This window comes from Magnolia sinica, chromosome 7, assembly GCF_029962835.1.
Source record: "Magnolia sinica isolate HGM2019 chromosome 7, MsV1, whole genome shotgun sequence".
Lineage (NCBI taxonomy): Eukaryota > Viridiplantae > Streptophyta > Magnoliopsida > Magnoliales > Magnoliaceae > Magnolia > Magnolia sinica.
In genome coordinates, this window is record NC_080579.1 from 78,989,047 (window position 1) to 79,009,249 (window position 20,203).

The 20,203-nt window shown below is 38.8% G+C and overlaps 1 protein-coding gene across 3 annotated transcripts in view; it reads left to right on the top strand.

Annotated features, from left to right (window-relative positions):
• Window positions 1–9,548: 9,548 nt before the first annotated feature.
• Window positions 9,549–20,203, top strand: part of LOC131251488 (TPR repeat-containing thioredoxin TDX-like) — a 42,164-nt gene continuing 31,509 nt past the window's right edge. Inside the window, exons 1-10 of one of the 3 annotated variants that reach the window (XM_058252230.1) lie at window positions 9,554–9,742; window positions 9,850–9,883; window positions 14,610–14,777; window positions 15,406–15,493; window positions 15,578–15,658; window positions 16,482–16,546; window positions 16,647–16,787; window positions 18,117–18,233; window positions 18,308–18,361; window positions 18,886–18,919. In XM_058252230.1, the coding sequence (XP_058108213.1) occupies window positions 9,633–9,742; window positions 9,850–9,883; window positions 14,610–14,777; window positions 15,406–15,493; window positions 15,578–15,658; window positions 16,482–16,546; window positions 16,647–16,787; window positions 18,117–18,233; window positions 18,308–18,361; window positions 18,886–18,919 (892 nt within the window). In that variant the 5' untranslated portion in view covers window positions 9,554–9,632. Of the gene's footprint in view, window positions 9,743–9,849; window positions 9,884–14,609; window positions 14,778–15,405; window positions 15,494–15,577; window positions 15,659–16,481; window positions 16,547–16,646; window positions 16,788–18,116; window positions 18,234–18,307; window positions 18,362–18,885; window positions 18,920–20,203 lie in introns of all 3 variants that reach the window. The other 2 variants (XM_058252232.1, XM_058252233.1) reach the window with 2 other exon arrangements.

Below are 20,203 nucleotides of genomic sequence, written 5' to 3' on the forward strand. Positions count from 1 at the left end.
ATCGAAGTTGTCCTCAAACGACAAGAAGTCTAAAATTGCAATTTGGATCTTGGCCCCTCGATATGAATGCCAAGAATGGCAATTGAAAATGGGTTATTTCTATTTTATTAGACTAATAGTAGAAATTAAAGTCGATTACAGATGCAAAAGCACCCCCAGTCGATTGCAAAAAAATTAATGATAGTTAGAATTTAAGGAAATAGCTCTTAGATTGATGCTACCTTCTACCTGGTGATTGAGTTGCTAAAATTCATAGTTTTGCTCATGGTCATTTCCATTCACTGTAATGAACTAATAATCCTAGACTCCTGGGCTGTGTTTGGAAGCACAAGTGTATTGAATCGAGAACATTCAGATTTATCAAGAGAAAATGAAAAAAATTAATGATGTTGCACAACGAGGAAATAGCCCTCAGATTCATGCTACCTTCTTTACTTCAACTTAAGAGTAACACAATTGCAATTAGAGCCAAGTTTGGGGATTCATGAATGCCAAGGTAGAAATCTGCAGTTTGGTTATTTCCACTTTATAAGACTGGTAGTTGGATCTCAATTCACTAATGCATTATTCGGAATTGATTGTGAAGTGAAGCGGAATTGCCGGAATTAACCATGAAATACATGAAAATTATCGTGAAGTGATGGGAATTGACCATGAAATGCATGGAATTGTCCGTGAAGTGAAGCGAATTGACCGTGGAATGCATGAAAATGATCGTGAAGTGAAGGGAAATGACTGTGAAATGTATGAAATTGTCCGTGAAGTGAAGGGAATTGACTGTGAAATGCATAGAAATGACCGTGAAGTGAAGGGAATTGATCGTGAAATGCATGGAATTGCCCATGAAGTAAAGGGAATTGACAGTGAAATGCATGGAAATGACCATGAAGTGAAACAGAATTGTTGGAATTGACCGTGAAATGCATGGAAATGACCGTGAGTGAAGGGAATTGACCGTGAAATGCATGGAAATGACTGTGAAGTGAAGGGAAATGACCATGAAATGCATGGAATTGTCCGTGAAGTGAAGTGAATTGACCATGAAATGCATGGAAATGATCGTGAAGTGAAGCGGAATCGTCGGAATTGACCGTGAAATGCATGGAAATGACCATGAAGTGAAGGGAATTGACCGTAAAATGCATGGAATTGTCCATGAAGTGAAGGGAATTGACTGTGAAATGCATGGAAATGACTGTGAAGTGAAGGGAATTGATCGTGAAATGCATGGAAATTACCATGAAGTGAAGGGAATTGACCGTGAAATGCATGGAATTGTCCGTGAAGTGAAGGGAATTGACCATGAAATGCATGGAATTAACCATGAAGTGAAAAAAAATTGTCGGAATTGACCGTGAAATGCATGGAAATGATTGTGAAGTGAAGGGAAATGACTGTGAAATGCATGAAATTGTCCTTGAAGTGAAGGGAAATGACCATGAAATGCATGGAATTGACCGTGAAATGCACGGAATTGATCGTGAACTGAATGTCTTATTAGAAATTTGAATCGTTATGGTAAGAAATTCACAATTTCAAAGAAAACAAGATATGTATTACAAGAAATGTATAACATTCACATATGTATTACAAGAAATGTATAACATTCATAGTTGTATTACTAAAAAATGTATAACATTCATAATCATATTACAAAAAATGTATAACATTCACAATCGTATTACAAAAAATGCACTACAACAGATATTATTTTAGAGGTATTGGAAGTTTTGCAACTCCGATGATTATGCCCTATTTGTTTGCAATGTCCGCATATTTTTATTGTTTGTTCCCTCCACGGGAAAGAATCCGTGCCTTCTTTGGTCTTCCAGCTGACCTCGTCTGTAGCGAGGGCTTAATACTCGAACAATACTCCTTGAATCCCGAAGAAATTTTCCATTGACTCTTATGTTGTACTGGGTACACAGAACTTTCATACGTGATTTGGTAATTCTTGGCCGTGTACAACGGGGAGCAATACGAATAATGAGGAAGATTATAGTTTATATATGCTGAAAGAACATGAAAACAAAGGTATCCCTTTACTTCAAACTCGCGACATGTACATGAAAGTTGATTGAGCTTGATAGTATTATTGTAGTCTCCCACAATATAGTATTCATCCCGAGAAATTACGTAGCACCGAACATCTTGTGCCTTTTGTATGAGATCTTTTAATTGTTTCTCGGCCCATGGTTTCAAGGGTCCAACGAATAATGATGCTGATTCTCTTCTCTGATAGAACATCTCTTGAATTTTTATTCTGACCGTCTCTATCAGCATAGTAATGTGATATTCTCGTGCTTCTTTGAATAGAGCATTAACATACTCAGCTCTATTTGTAGTGACCAAATTGAATCTTTTCCCTAAAAAGTGCGAAGATGCCCACTTTTCATACCCTATTTCTCTCAGCCATGCATATACCGGGGGATTGACATGTTCGATATCACGCATTAATTTTTTGAACTCAACCCTCCTACAAGTCTTTACAGCTTGCTAGTAGTAAATTTCTAACAACTTGTCTTTAAACGCGTCCACCAAGTTTCAGTATATATGGTACGCACAGTACCCATGGATTGCTGCTTGGAAGACTTGGGGAACTTCTTTCATTAGACCTTTATGCCGGTCTGATATGATCATAAGACCAGGGTAATCCAAAGCCGTAGCAACGAAAAGAGCACCCTTGTACTTACCTTTTAGATGCGTCCTGTCAACGGCCAAGACCTTTCACAGAGATATTTGAAAACTTCTGACGCACTGTCCGAGCGCAACAAAAGCTCTCTTTAACCTCATTGTCTGTTTATTCACAAGTAGGGCAGTCACAGTCCCCGGGTTTGCCATCCTCAACTCATGTAAGTACATTGGGAGTTCTTTATAAGAGTCTTCATAAGACTCCATTACGCAATCGATTGCAATCTCTTTAGCGCGCCATGCCTTCTGATAGCCAATAACAATATTATACTTATCTTGTATTGTGAATATAATGTCCTTCGGCCTTAACCGCAGACGCTACTTAATGCGATTGACAACCAGTCCACTGGCCAGCTTACTGCTTGCTTGCCAATGATCGCTCTTCATCCATGACATTTCACATGTATGTATGGACCTAAAAGTCTTAATCTTGAATATCCCCACTTCATTCACCCTAGATGCATGTACCCTCCATTCACACTTATCTTCCATATGTGCCATAGTGAATTTCTTGGATGTTGAATACAAGACCTTGTATTGAAAGTTGTTACAAATTACAAACTGGCTCAAAATATACTTACACCAACTCTTGTCCTTAAACATGAATCCTACAAAGACCCGAGTACCACCTCATGTAGAAATCCCTAAAGACCGTATACTATGGAAATTAGACACAAATTAATTGAGTACTAAACTAAATTAATCGGTGGATTAGCTTGAACCACTATCTATATAAACTGTAAAACCCAAAACCATTAAAATCGTTAACTCAACATTACTTGAAAAACTTGAGGAAATCCTAAAACCTAGTTGTTCTCGGGAACGCATTGAAACTTCATATCGGATTTGAACCGCGTGTCGAAAGTTCGATGACCACGAAACTATAGAGTTATGACCGTATTATTGGGCTTAACAATCGTTGCGAGAATCAAGCTCAAATAGTATCCAGAAACGTACAACTTGATCCTTGAGTGAAGTGTGTGAGAAATGCAAATATCTTAGAAAATGAACCCAAACTTCAATGAACTGGACCATTCGCTTGGGGCGAAATTGAAGACTTCAGACCGTCAGTTTCTGACCCAACTGCACCCATGGATTAAGAAAATTTTCTTGCATATATTTGTATACTTATGGCCCTGATCGAGTGACCACGACCGTTGATCTGATACAGATTCGTCACGGTTGATTGGCCTATCCAAACGCACTGAAATCGTAACCTGACCTAAATCTATTGTCAGGGGACTTACTCTGTAGCATAGATAGGTAATGAACCTCCAGATGAGTCTCGTTTGCCCAAAACAGACACCCTTTGGCTATAACTTAAGTATACCATGGCCCTTGGGCCATTTGAACCAGTTCTGGGCCTATTTAAAGACATTAAACCATCCCCATTCCCATTCTATACGAATTTTCTTCAAACCTTAGGAGAGAGAAGAGAGAAAAGAGTGAGGAGAAGAGAGAAAGCTTGGGAGATCGTGGCGGTGTTTCTCTCCCACGACTATACGCACTAGATCGCCTCTCTATTACGCTACACAACTTGTTCCGACGACGATTTGGGTAAGAAATATAAACCCTGACGCCGTAGTTAAGGTATATAATAGTTGTTTGACAACCTAGCTAACCGATTTTCCTGATTTAGGTAACCGTTGTTTTGTATACGGGAATGTAGGATTCGAATCGAGTTCGAAACGAGTAATCCGACGAAAGGTACGAACTATAAACATTTAGGTTATGGTTTTCAAGGCTTTCAATGTCGGCAATTATTTATGTCTGACTTGATTGCTGTCATATGATCTTAGTTACGATGTTTTCTATATATTATACATGTATGAATTACGCTGGACAAATATGCATTCCATGTGTTTGTTGAAATATTTGAATGAACTTGAAATTATGATTTTGTGCTTGTCATGATATCTAATATAAGATTCATGTTTGTTATATGCATTATAGCCTATGTCGCGTAGGAAATTGCTATAGTTCATGTCATAACTAATCTAGTCTATATATTTGGAAATGTGTAGGCTAAGTGTTTGATAAAATGTCTAAATGAAAAATTGTTTGATGAATTATGTTTAATAAGGGTGTTGAGATAGGATTCTCAATTATCTTAATTATATGTATGATTTCCTTTAAGTGACCTTAATTTCAACTACGCAAGTTATGGATGAATTATAATGTTCGGTAATATGTTCAATGTGTTTGATAAAATACTCAAATGAATGTTGTACTTGGATCATTGTTAAATGCTTATATGATTGTCACATGTATCTACATGCTACATTTGAGTATGATTGGGACTACAGTGTAGTCCAGGCAATCTGTAACGGTTCCCAATTAAGTGGCCGAATTAGTCTTGCCACATTGGATACGTTCGATGAATTCGAGCCGTTCAATGATTGTCGACAGTGGTTAGGCCACGTGGAGTGCTTATGCGCTCCATGTCAATTAATTCAGTGTGCGCTCGTACCAATCGAACTTGTCAAATAACCCGATTGGCTTATTGTGTGTTTACCATGTATGAACACTATCACTTGAATGTAAGGTACCACTTACCAATGTAAAATCCGTTTCAACCATGGTATCACGATCTGCTAAGACTCATGAGCTGGGCATGGTGATATGGGACATCGTGGTCGAGTTATCGGCCTACACTGGGGTGACGAGCCTCCCCATAGTATCTAGTGAGCAACCCAAACTCGTGAGCCAAATATGGTGGTATGAGACACTGTATTCGAGCTATCGGCCTACATTCAAGTGACAAGCCTCCCTTAGTGACCTCGAGTATAAACACTTGGATTTATCTATCCACTACTTTCATTAGGGGTGATGCCATACAACTTGCCTATCATATATGATTAACTAGGATTGATGACCCTAGATGGATCCCCACTTAGATTAATGATATAAAGGGAGGTACCTTAGCTTCCCAAACCTGCTGTATGAATAAGCCTAATTAAGTACTTGGTTAACACGACCATACACCGCATTGCATGTGCTTTGGCGAGGAAGCGCGCATTTCGGGAGTTTGCCATGCGCGAATGGTTGATGAAGTCGCTGAGAGAGTGTTGGCAAGGGCTTGCATGATTGATGCATATCATCCCTGCATTAACCAGAGTAGTTAGGAAATGCTTGTTGTATTGCTTTATCATTACTGCTTGATTGAATTGATAACATGTTAACCTTTGCCTTATAGTACCACTGAGTTGATCACTCACTCCCACTCTGGGACAATATTTTAAAACACCAACCGGACTTTATTTTAGTTGTAGATGACGATGAGGCTTACGTGATGGAGCCGGATTTCTTAGACGAGGAGGAGTTCTCCTACGTGCAACTCTCAGGCGGGTCTGTGTAGACCTAGAGCTGTGTCGCCGGGATTATAGGGTTATAGAATAGTTGGACAATTTATGTTTTACTATTTCATAGATTTTGAAAATAATATATGTAAACATTCAGCCCAGTTACATACTTATACTCTGAAGGTTGTAAATCGCTTACTTGTTCAAATATGCATGTTACAGTCTTCCGCTTACTTAATCAAATTATCTCTGGAGTATGATATGTCATTTTGGTGTAATCCCACTCATGTTTAATGCACTAATATGGACAACATTTAAACATCATTATCTATGTCGCATAAGTGATGCATTGGATCTCGAGAATTGAGCTTTGCTCGATCGTCGAAATCCGGGGCGTTACAAAACGTTTGACCAACGATTATATCAATCGGGTCATCAAGTGGATATGAATGCAGTGACATGTCTGCATTAGTATAACCAATATTCTCGAAAGGCACAATGGGAAGCTTGATGATGAAGTCTGATGTTCGAGCCTGTTCGGGCAAGGGAATGTCGCTTCCATTTACGTTTCTAGTGTTGGATGTTAAGGGCAAGTCTACACTTGTAAATAAAGGTGATGCCGTATATTCACTTCTGAGATTCACGTCAGCCGACGCCCTCAGTTGACTTGTTATCAGGTTTGATGTCTGAGCTGGCTCGGGTATTGGAGTGTTGCTTAGAGAAACTTGTGAAAGTGATGTCATGTCTTTATATTTTCATCCATGTTCCTCACCTAAACTTACGACAGCTGGGGCGTCATGTTCGAACACATTATAAGCCACCAGGTCTTCGAGTATTGCCTCATTAACGCGTTGCGTTGTCTCGATGAATAGAGGGATGTAGTATTCGGATGCTTCAGCTGTGCTGCTAAGAATATTCTCACATCTTCATCGTTTTCAATTATAACTAGAGGGGTTGATTCATTTGTGCAAGGGTACAATACTTTCAACCTTATATCGTAATGCTCAGGTCTAGTCTTCACAACTCGGTGCATTTTTTATACAAGTTGTTCATATGTAGTGTCAACTCCCACGACAGTAGGTTTCGAGTAACCACCCTTGTACATGTATCGATTATTTTCGCTAACTCCCCACCATATGAAGATATGATCATTACCGAAGCTATTTTTTGAAAACAAACATAATAATATAACTTGTTTAGTATTCACATGTATAAGGTGGATTTGACTAAGTAGTATGAAATCCACTATTATACCATCTCAAATATGATCAACTTAGCGGTCAAATTTTCAAAGTTCTCAAATATGCCACTCAGTTCGCTATGATTTTCCCTCGCTTCGTAGTCAATTTCACTCACTTCTAGGGGAGGTTCACTCACTTCGCATTGAATTTCACTCACTTCTCAGTCCTGAAGTGATTGAAAATGAGTGTGTGTCTGATTTTTGGGCTCAATTGTAATTACCATGTAAATGGGTAACAATAATTCACCTAGGTAATTACCACATCTTTCCTAATGCGGATGTGACAACTTACTTTTTTAACACTTAAATCGAGAAATTTACAAAATCAATGTGGGGGCCCACCGTGATGTACGTGACATATCCACATCGCTCATTTGTTATGCTAGCTAAATTTAGGGCATGAGCAAAAAAAATGGGGCAGATCCAAAGCTCAAGTGGACCACACCATTGGAAACAGCGGGAATCAAACACCTACCATTAAAAACTTTTTAGGGCCTTTAAAAGTTTTGCATATAGCTAATATTTGTGTTTTCCCCTTATCCATGTCTATGTGACCCTATGAACGGGTTAGATGATGAAAACACCCAAATGTGGGCCCAGTTAAGGAAATAACTTTCAATGGTATAAGAATTAAGGTCATTGTTTCCTTTCGTGTGAGCCATTTGAGTGTTGGATCAGCCTCGTTTTTAGTTTGATGCCTTAAAATGTTATAATAAAATAGATGGACGGTGTGGATATATCATATACATTATAGTGGGGTCCACATATTCAATTCCATGCATTTTTTTTGTGAAGGGAATTGATCGTGAAGTGAAGGGGAATCGCCGGAATTGACCATGAAATGCATGGAATTGACCGTGAAATGAAGAAAATTGACAGTAAAGTGCATGGAATTGACCATGAAGTGAAAGGAATTGACCGTGAAATGCATGGAATTGACTATGAAGTGAAGGGGGATTGACCATGAAATGAATTGAATTGACTGTGAAGTGAAAGGGATTCGCATGGAATTAACCGTAAAATGCATGGAATTGACCGTGAAATGAAGTGAATTGACCGTAAAATGCATAGAATTGACCGTGAAATGAAGTGAATTGATCGTGAAATGCATAGAATTGACCGTGAAATAAATGTTTTATTGAAATTTTAAATCGTAGTGGTAAGAAATTTGTAATTTCAAAGAAAGTAACAAATGTATTCAATATATAACATTCACAGTCATATTACAAAAAAATGCACTACAAATTTACAGTTGTATTACAAAAATGCACTACAATTTGACTGGTAAAATATGTGAAATTGACCAAGTAGTGCATGAAGTTGACCGATCAATTGAGTATATTGACCGGAACAAAGTGAAATTGACTGCGAAACTTTGTCAAATTAACTACGAACTTCTTTGAGTTTATTGGATAGCCATGTAAAATTGACTTAGCAATGCATGAAATTGACCACAAACTTCTAGGTAAATACTTAAGAATTTACCGAGAACTTAAACTTCAAGGTAATTGACCGTGAACTCCAATCACTCCCTGACACTCAGTGAAATCCATGTTTGAGGAGAAGAATAAGAGTGTGTTAATGTGAAACATGTTTTTTGGAGAAAGGTCTTCAAGATATTATGTTTATCAATGCATTGGCATCCGCTTAGATAAAGAATGCACTTAGGCTTGAGTAGAATGCAACATGAAAGATATAACCTGGCAGTATGATGGAGATTTAGTGAAGAAAATGGATGAATTTAAGAAATAGGGATGATACAGGTGAGTCTAACGTGTATTTGGGCATAAAGGAGAGAACGGAGGGAAATTGATTACACATGGGGCTTATTCTTGAGAGGTAAAAAGGAGTGGGCTTAAAAACGTAAATGGCCATAAATGGGTCGTACAGTTGTAAATTTCTCAGCTCCTATTATTTCTGGAAAGAATTATCTGGATTCTTCCTTGAGTTACTTGATACCGTGGCGTCGTAGGGTGCTCGATACGCAGGAACTCTATGTACCATACATAAACTAAAGTTAAACCGTCCAAGTAGAAGAGTCCACTGTCGCCGAGTTACGATCTAAAAATCAGATTGGCCCACCAATCCTAACTTCCGATTTGTGTCGGAGTTGTTGTTTAAAATAAGGCCATTGGGTTTTTTCAATTTTAACCGTCCAATAAATGTCCACAATTCTAGGAAAAGTAACTTTCTTTGTTCACGAAACATCTAAGCTGGTTTCCGTAATTTGGACGGTTTAGTTTGTATCACTTGTGTGCCACGTAAGCAATTCCTCAGGTATTTGGATCTGCTGCGTCTGCGTATCATCCATCACGCTCCGCCAGAGTAGCAAGGCTTTTCCTTTCTTCTTTTCACCAAGAGAGAGAGAGAGAGAGAGAGAGAGCGAGTGGGGGAAAGAAATGGATGCCTCGAAAATCACAGAGCTGAAGCTGTTCGTGGATCAATGCAAATCCAACCCTTCGATTCTCAACGATCCTTCTCTTTCTTTTTTCAAGAACTATCTCCTTAGGTACTTATTTATTTATTTATTTTTAATATATTTTAAAATATTTTGAGCTTGATCTTCCATTGCACTCGGAAATTTCATGAAAATTGCATTATTTTCATTTTTTTCAGCCTCGGCGCTCGGATTCCACAAAACCCAAAACAGGTAAGAGATGTTTCCTCCCCAAATTATCTCTCTCTCTCTCTCTCTTTAATTTTTTTTTATGTTATTTATTTATTTTAAATATTTGGGTATAGTTTTATTAAGTTGGTATTGCTTAAAAATGATTTTTTTTTTTCGTAAACCATAGATTACCAGTTTGGGTTTTGGATTAGTTTGCTCGAAAACAGATTTTTGAATATCTCCCTCACCCCCACTCGTAAACCATAGATTACCAGTTTGCTATGCTTTTGAAGTTCCTTAAGATCTCCTCTCCTCTTTCTTCTGATAAACTCACCCGTGATAGTTCACCACCATTTTGAAAATGGTGGTGACTCATCCTCCTCATATTTGACACTCATGTACGGCTATCCAGACTCGAAAGTTCCAGACCATCCAAATTGTGTACACATTGCGGATGGAACATATCTCTAAAATCACACTGATGAAGTCGTCCAAACCATTCAATTGGTGGCTATCAAATGAATGGTCAGGGAAAAATCAGATGCGTATAATCATCTAAGAGCAATTTTGGTTATACCCCATCCATATTTGGGCCAGCTATTTGGACAGCCTGGATTCCTGTATAGCCATGCTATGTGAACAGTTGAAAAGTCACCGCCATTAAAAAAATGTGGGTAAACTATCATTAGAGTTTAGGCCAAGGAAAATACAAACAACTGGGTAGACAACAGTGTATGACAGCTGTCCGCCAAAAATTAGTAAGCTGTGGCAACTCATCCACTATCCAGTGAACACATGCGATCCAGGCCGTGCAAAGTGTGGGCCACACCATGAATGCAGCATATCACACAAATCGCCTCAATCAGACATTTCCAAACATTTGATTTTACCACACTTTGGATCACTGACCACATTCTTTTTTCCCATCTGATAGACACCAATTGGATAGTTAGGGTCATCCAATCGATGTGATTTTGGTCCATCTGCAATGGGGCCCACAAATTAGACGGCCTGGATTGACATATGCATGTATGCAATGCGTCTAACCATCAATGACAATTCCAACTTAGTTTATACAGGATACAATAAAATTACTTAACAAATAAAGGCACTGTTTGGGGTCAAGAAAATGAGAATGTGAGTTTGGTAAATCCATGAAGTTGTTAAATTCATGGATTTGTATTGGATTTGGATTTAGCAAATTCCAAAGTCCATTGTTTGGGAATCAAACTACAAATCCATGGATTTAGGGAGGCATTTATTGTTATGGTAGCCGGTAGAGCATTTATTGCAAAGGAGTTAACTTTTTTTTTTTTTTTTTCCTGCCTTTAAAAGTATCTTATTTTGAGGATTTATGAAGTCTTTAGTTGTTTGGGGGATTTGGATTTTCCCGAAGTCCATGGATTTATGGAGGTATGGATTTGGGAAATCCATGGATTTGGCAAATCCCGAACAAAAGACAAATAGGGGAAATTTGAAATCCATGCATTTGACAAATCCCTGCCCTATATCCCTCAACTCAAACAGCCCCTTAGTTAAAAAATTAGCAAGCTGATCCTCATATTTTTGATATGACATTTTCATGTCTTTGAAGCACGCTTCATGAAGGAAATGAGAATCGACTACCCTTTGTTTTGGACGTTTATGACAAACCAATTGATGGAGTTATGAATTACAACCAGTGTTTGAAGTATCGGTATCACTACAAGTTTCACTGGCCGGGGATTCGGAAACAATATCAATGATGCCGATAATATCACTTATAACTAGAAATGTGGGAAAACATGGGAAAATTGTAGAATTTTCATTGAAACTTTAGGAAATGCTAAAATACACATATTTGCATATTTAGAAATAAAAAATTTGCAAAAAGAATGTATACACAATAAGTTTCCATTTAATGGGGGCTTAAAAGCATGTGTCGTCATAAGAAACAGTCTAACCATCCGATCGATCCCATCTAACTATCCAATCATCCATCCAAACATCTATTGATATTGCAGAATATCAACAACTCACAATATTTTGCCAAGAAATCATCAACAACTGGAAAGGAAATGAAAGATTGTGGTCTTGATATCGAGCATGTTGCGATAACGTTCATATTGAGATATTATCAATATTAGCAACGACAAATTGAAAATTGCATACAATAATGTACTCAAAAGCAGGGTCCCATGCTAAACTTGGGTGTGAAGGATGCTCTGGTTTGGTGCTTTAGCAAATCTAGGAACTTCTTCGTTCGGTCTCTCTTCCAATCTCTCTCTTAGTTGAGAATGAGGGAGGAACACTTTTTCACACAGTAATGGTCTTATGGGGCCCCACCTGAGATTGTAGATTTCACTTGGGTCACGGGGAGAAGGAAAATCCTTATGATCGACAATTTGCAGAAGAGGAATGATTCTACCGAATTTTGTCCACTATGTTTGGTAGCGGAAGAATCTATGGATCATTTCTTTATTCACTGTGCTTTTGCTCGTGCTGTTTGGTCTAGTATTTTCTGATCCTTGGGCATGTTTTGGGTGATGCCGGGCCTGGCATGGTGATCCGAGAGTTTGCTTGGGCTCTCAAAGGTGGAGGCTATCCTTGTTGGCTTCCTTATAGTCGATTTAGCTTGAACGAAATAATTGGGTCTATTGGAATCTCTTTGCATCCGCTGATTAGGTTTTTATTTGGGTGAGGAATTTAGTGTATGAGTGCCATTAGTGTGAGAGTTTTAGGCCAGGATTGGAGCGTTTTGGCTGCTTTTTGTTCTAGTGTAGGTTTCGTTTCTTTTGTTTTTTGCTTTTGCTTTGTTTTGTTTTCCTTTTTGGTGCTTTTGCGTTGATAATTTTGCATCATCTTTCAAAAAAAAAAAAAAAAGAAAAAAAAAGAAAAAGAAAAAAGAAAAGGTAATCTTTATCCTATTTAATATGTACTCCTCTCATTAGAATTTCTTCCTTCTTCTTTTTCTTGTGACATTTGTATTAGGGCTGAAAGTCGGGCGGGTTGGGTCGGGTTGGTGCTCAACCCTAGCCTAACCCAAGGTTCCTATACCTCAACCCTAACCCAACCCAACCTAACCTTGGGTTGGGAATTCTCAACCCAAGCGGGCTCGGTCGGGTTGGTTGGATTGGGCTGGTTGATACATGCTAATATTTTCGTTATTACATTAGTCTATTATATTTCAATACATGTCTTGTTTTTTGTACCTATAAATTTATTAATTATATATGTAGTTATTAATCATAAAAAACTTCATTTTTTCTAAACAAACATGCTAAAATATAGGACAACCACTCCTTTCAAAGTCATGTTGTGTAGCACGCAATCTATTTGGAAGAGAGAAATCCGGCATATCTTGTTAGCTCGAGTCATCAGAAATGTTTCCCATTGGTGTTGGAATTTCCTGTGCCTTCAGCACACACGATCCGCACTAATTATAATTTATAAGTAACTTGTATATATCGATCGGGTTTGGGTTGGGTCGGGCAACCCGAAACCTCAACCCGAGCCTGACCCAAGTTTTGTCTGGTTAGTGTTTATATAGCCCAAGCTCGAGACCAAACCCCATACATCCTGCCTGAGGCCACCCCAATGGCGGGTCAGTCACGGGTTGGTCGGGTTGAACCCGCCCAACTTTCAGCCCTAATCTGTATCTCACAATACAATCAAGCACTTCTGAAAGAATAGAAAATAAGGACTTGGAAAGTTGAAGCATTTGAACTAGGGTTGTTCCATATAAGATTTGATGATAACAATTTATTAATTATATTTCATTGAGAATGGAATTAGACCAAAAATATTTGGAACATTCATCTCTAAGAAGTGCACTTGCAACTTTAAGGAGATGTCTATTATTTCTCTCGGTAGCAACATTCATTGGGGTGTGTACGGACACGTTGTTTTAGATTTAATACTACTGTTCAATAATTAGTCTTTGAAATTTGAGGAAATATACTCCTTGTCATTGTTTGACCATAAGACTTGGATTTTTGCATCAAACCAAGTGGAAACTATTTTATGAAAAGTAGTAAAAATGGCCATTCAAAGAAAAAGAAGAATAAAGATGGAGAAAAACTTCATCATTTAGATTTTATAAGATAGATCACCATAAGTGCAATCGCCAATAAAGGACAGTGCTTGAAATGAAATAAGGACACTGCTAGGAACATGTCCACACATCAGTTTGAAATGAAAAAGGAATATTGAATTTTTTATTGATACTAATTGGATAACTGATTCTATAATCCTTTGCCAACTGGCATTACTTACATTGAATAGCAGTCATATCATTTGAAGCATTCAATAAAGGAAAAACCTATGAAACCCATAATTGTCATGGGTTTGTTTTGGTTGCTTGTTGTGACATTTGCATTTAACATCTAGAAGACTAGTTTGACAAGGCATGTTGTCAGACTTCCAGGTTTTATCTTTAGCAGACACATTTCTCCACTCAGATTTGGCATGCATGCATGTTGGGACTTGCCACACCTATTGATTGATAGAAAAATTTAGCTCACCTACCATTGGTTCTTCACTGCAATTAGTTCAATCCATATGGGTGTCATTGAAAGAAAAGGTGCAATTGCTAATATGCTGTTGCGCTTGATATTGTTTCCCAATTTTGTGTACTGCTACAATGTTCAGGAGTAATGTATTTGCCAGAAGCAATAACATGTATATCCGTATGACCACCCCCCTCCCGCGTTGTTCCAAGTTGAAGTATAACATGTTAATTGAGTTTCAATGAATTCTTCATTTTTGGCACTAACTTGCTTGATCACAGAGCATGTCTGATGAAGGCAACAATGACATGGTAGAAGAAGACAATGCCAAGGATCGAAAATCCAATCAATCTACTGAAAATGATGATAGTATTGTGGATGAGATTGTTGAATCTGATATTGAGTTGGAAGGTGAAGTTGTAGAACCTGATAATGATCCTCCACAAAAGGTGTGTTTTACGTTCTCGATGGATGATATGAATACCACCATCAAGTCTTAAGCTCATATATGTGGCGCTAAGGTGGTCCATGGTCCATCTGATGGGCCCTTCTTTGGACTGTCCATGCTTCAAATATCCCAATGTGACAATCCTTACCCTATAAGTGGCAGCCTAAAAATAGATCCTTAAGAAAATATACGGCAACAGCATTCATCAGAAAAACACAGAACACCGGATGGAAGGTATCTCCTGAGAGAGTTCTGGTGCATGGGTTGTCCAAGTTGGGTCCCTGTGAAGCCAAAGGTCTGGATCAATATCTGTGCTCCACTTGTTCAAACTGAAGGCCTGTGGGTGCTGTTCATAATATCAGGCTGAGGATTATGTGGTTCCTTTATAGTTAAAGGGCCAGTTTGGTAGACACCTAAAATTGATTTTGTCTCATTTAGTTTATCATAATTATGTAATTATTTTCAATCCTTACCAAAAAGATATATGATCTCTAATACATAGTTCAGATTTCCTAAAATGAGATGAACCCAATTTTAGCTGTCGACCAAACAAGCCCAAAGGCTGTTTTTGTTGTCCAGTATTACTTAGGCAAATTTGTTGAGATAATACGAGTTAATTCTGCTTTTAGATGGGAGATCCTTCTGTTGAGATTACAGAAGAAAGCTGTGATGCTGCTCAAATGTCGAAAGCAAAAGCCATGGATGTGATTTCTGAAGGCAGGCTATAGAGTTGTTCTTATGGCCATTTCTGATGTTCTTGGATAATGGTTCTGTTTTTAACTTGAGATGCATGCATATCAGGTAAGCTTGATGAAGCGATTGAACATCTAACAGAAGCTATCATTTTGAATCCAAGTTCGGCAATCCTATACGCCACTAGAGGTAAAGTTTGGTTCTGTAAATGGAGGAATTATTGGGATGCATCAGGACATGCGGTGACCTGGTGCATTGGTTTGTACTGGTGGAGCCCATTGTTTATTCATCCAGATTGTTGCACCATGCCTCCCAGTCCCAGATGGGGAGATTCTAACCCGTTTTGATGGTTAGGATTCTTGTAATTTGGATGATTTCTGGGGCATCCTCCATCCATGGTGGGGTGAGTCCACCAGATTGTTGGTATGTGTGTACTTGTGTGGTCAATATGGCCCTTCTATTGCCTCCTCCCCCCCAACCAAAAAAAAGGCCTTTCTATTTTTCTCTTGGTTTGTACTTGTATCCTCTCTTATGAAACTGTCGCACGAGATAAGGATGGAAGCTAGCATCCTGCGACTGAAAAATCAGAGATTTGAGGGCAGTTTCTCCCGGTTGTGGAACAGAAAAATCCGAACATTGAATGTCTATATATTGCAGCAAATGAGAGAATGGAAGTGTAAGAGAAGAAATAGGAAAAACTTCCATATACAACGTTTGCGAGAAATCCATCCTTGCTTGGTGATCCACAGCCTAAGGTAACAACCATTGTCTCTTCTGCATTTCAGTTATCATCTGGTCTGTGCTACTGGTTTTAGCACAGATCGACAGTTTGGATTATCAAACAAACAGTCTCTATTTGAACAGCAGCGGGCGCTATGCCGTCCTGATGCATCATAACCCAATAATTCGTCTTGTAATTTGACTGCACTGCAACACAATCAATTTTCACCATTTGTTTGTTTCTAGCTATTTTCATTCTCTTTCAATCATGCATCCCTCTGCTTATTTGCAGCCAGTGTTTTTGTCAAGATGAATAAACCAAATGCCGCAATCCGGGATGCGGATGCAGCATTGCAGGTTTGTCTCTCGCCATCCTTTCAAATGAATTTTTATGGAAATGATATCCGTCCTGTGTGAGAAACTGTCCTCATATATTACCTACTTTTATCTATCTTAGATAAATCCTGACTCAGCAAAAGGATACAAATCTCGAGGCATGGCAAGGGCCCTGTTGGGACAGTGGGAAGAGGCTGCGAGTGATCTCCACTTAGCATCGAAATTGGATTATGACGAGGAGATAAGTTCTGTGCTTAAAAAGGTAAGAATATAGACGCCTTGCATTGTGATGGATTGAAAGAAATAACATTTTCTTTAACAAGCAATGGTATAGGTGGGCCCACCATTTGGCAACTTAAGTCACTGACTCAGTGGATCCCATCATGAAATATTGCGATGAGCCATCTCCAATATCAGACATCCTTGACATCCCATGAGAATGGAAACTATAATCAGTAGTCCACATTTAGTGGGACATTGTTAGAAGGATCATCCAATGGGAGAATTGGTGTTTCTCCAATCCACCATGGGCCTAACAGGTGATAGGGTTGTCAAATAAGATCATTACATGGTTTGGGGCAAATAAGATCATTTCCATGGTCGGGGCCCACTTGATGAATGTCTTTAGATCACACATGCCTAGAATAAACAACACACACACACGCATGGATATACATGCATGCATACGTACGTATGTGTATGCATGCATGTATGTATAATATGAGGCCGAGTTCTGTATTCGCTTCGAACAGGAACTCCCCTATTTGGAGCTTACTTTGTATGTGGGGCCCATGGTTGGTCTATCCAAGCCACTGATCTGACAGTCCCTATCATGGATGGACCATTCCCCCAGAATCTCCCAAATTGGATGGTCCCAACCACTGAATCTTTGGTCTTTCTTCCATTGTATATGGTTTGTTTGTTCATGCATTTCTTTTTAACCATGTATTTGCATACCAACAATGGGAAGGTTAGAGCTGATCAATTGAGAGGATATTCTGGGAATGGTCCATCCATGATTGGGGGTGATCAGATCAATGATGTGGATATACTAACCATGGGCCCCACATCTACAAAGTCCAAAGAGGGAAGTTCCTTATTCAAATGAATAGGGAACTCGGCCTCACATTAAATATATATTGTTTATTCTAGAAATGAAATAAGGTTTTCCAAGCCCTAGGCATGTAAAGGAGACCATTTACACGCCGTGCATGTGTCACAGTGGCACATGCATGTGTGATCTAAATACATGCATCAAGTGTGCCCAACCATGTAAATGATCTTATTTAACCATAACCAACGAGAAACCTAGATCTAATGACCAATTGGGTACCCAGATCCGATCACATCCGGGTCTGGGTTTTCAAGAACGAGACCTGAACGCTGTTAGCCTGGGTATGGGTACTATAGGACCCAATCTGAACCCGACCTGAACCCGACCCGTTGACAGCCCCAACAGGTGAACGATTGGATCACCAGAAGGTGAGCCCCACATACAGTATTGGACCGAGCAAATTGCTTTACCTCATATTATTTCGAAGATAGGGCACGTGGAAGGTTTTTATTTACTAATAATGCATTAAATCTGCAGGTTGAACCTAATGCACACAAAATCGAAGAGCATCGCAGGAAATACGAACGCCTCCGCAAAGAGCAAGAACTGAGGAAAGCTGAACGTGAGAGACAACATCAGCAAGCTGAACTTAAGGTAACTGGATGTTACCTTCGTTGAAATGTGTGTCAGGGAAGTTCTCTTTTATTACCGTTATATTCTTACTGCAGGCTGCATATGAAAAGGAGAAAAAGAAAGAGCATCCTTCTGGAAATAAAGCATCCGTAGGTTTCTTACTTCGTTTTGGTTGATGTTCTTTGTCTTCCTTATCTTGTCATTCCTTTGCACAGGATAAGGTATATACAGTGCTTATGTATACCATATTTCTTTGGACTTGATGTTTTTACAAGTGGGGCTCATAGTTTAGTAATTCAAACCATTGATTTGATGGGCCTTACCACGATGGTGCACCAAAAATCCCCCAGTTTGGAAAATCTTAGCTGTCGGATATTTGGCATATTTTTTTCTCCGACTGAATTTGAACCGTTCTTGTTTTCTTATGCATCTGTTTCTTGTCCACATATTGAAGAGGTTGGATTTTTCTAATCTACGAGGAGCATTTCTAGTGGACAGACCATGGTGTGGCCTATCTTATTGAGGGTTTGGATCACTGAAGCGTGGGCCTGAATCCTGAAGATACTGTACAAACCTAAGTATTTGTAAAATACCACTTTTTTAAAAATACCTTTAGTATACACTGTTATTCTAGAATCTTTACCGAAATGTATGTAAAATTCTCTCTTCAAAGCAGGACCCCAAAGGCATGGCTGCTCTACAAGATGGTACGTGTTTTGCATGCTGTTCTTGCTTTTTGTTTCACTGCTCCCTTTTTTTGTTGACGTTTTAAATTATGAACTACTTAATTTATTCATCATAAGATAAATTAGCTTCTTTTACTGACAAGAATTTGTTACTTGGTACCATGTATTTTACCTAAATTGTTTAATGTTGCCATAATTATGGAAGTAGTTGTGGATTCAATTGGTTTGTGCCTACATTTGGGAATCTTTTGCTTCTTCCCGTGTCAAGGGTTTTTTGTGATGGCTTCAGAAATTACAGTTCGTACTTTTGACAACCTTCAAAAGAGGAATATGGTTCTTCTAAATTTTGCTTCTTGTCTAGGAAATACGTGGAGTTGGTAGATCATTTTTTCCTTAGTGTGTGGTAGCTTAGGAAATTGGGGCATATTTCTTTTACCTATCTACATCCTGGCGTCGATCTCTATCTTTTTTGGAGGATGGTTAAGGGCCAATTTAAGCTTAGAGGAAAAATCCTTTGGATGATGCTTCCACTCATGGTTATTTGGGGCATTTGGAAGGTGTGAAACAAAAGAATCTTCGAGAACCACTTATCCATTTATCAAAGGGAACGAGAAAATCAACGCTTTTATTTAGCCTTTTACTTATGAGTTGGGACCTATTGTAGAGGAATTTAAAGGGGGGAGATTAGAGTGCTTATGACATGCTTTGTGATTGATGAGCATGCATCTATGATTATCAGTGTCCGCTAGAATGTTGATATGTGACCCTCTACGTGAAGGTTAATGGCACTGTGAACACCCTTTTGCGCAAGGGTACACATTGAATGAAGCCCTCACTTTGTCGTCTTTCTTTGTTTTTCTGTTCTGGTTTGATTTGATTTGAATATGGGGTGGACTCAGAGGTAAAAGTGCGTTCGACTTGGAGTTGCTACTAGCCAAGATACGACTTCAGAATCTACGGTTGACTAGAACCCGTAGAATTGCCTAGAGGATGAGAAATCGCAAGATTCCTTAACCTGAGTGACTCTTACGTTGGTATACACTGTAGATTCTAGGTAAGGGCCTCGACTAGGGAAAAGGAAGGGGTTATGCCCCCTTTTCCGCCCATGCGATCCACAATCTATACTTTACGGGACTATACGATTTTTATGGGGATTCAGGGGAATTTCTAACGTCACTGAGTTAAGCCATACTGTGCTGGGATCTAGTGCTTGGGTAAAAGATAAAAAAAAAGTAAAAGTAATAGCAAATAAAGGGTTAAGCCATACTACACTAGGCTCTAGGACCCTAGGTAGGCGGAATAAAG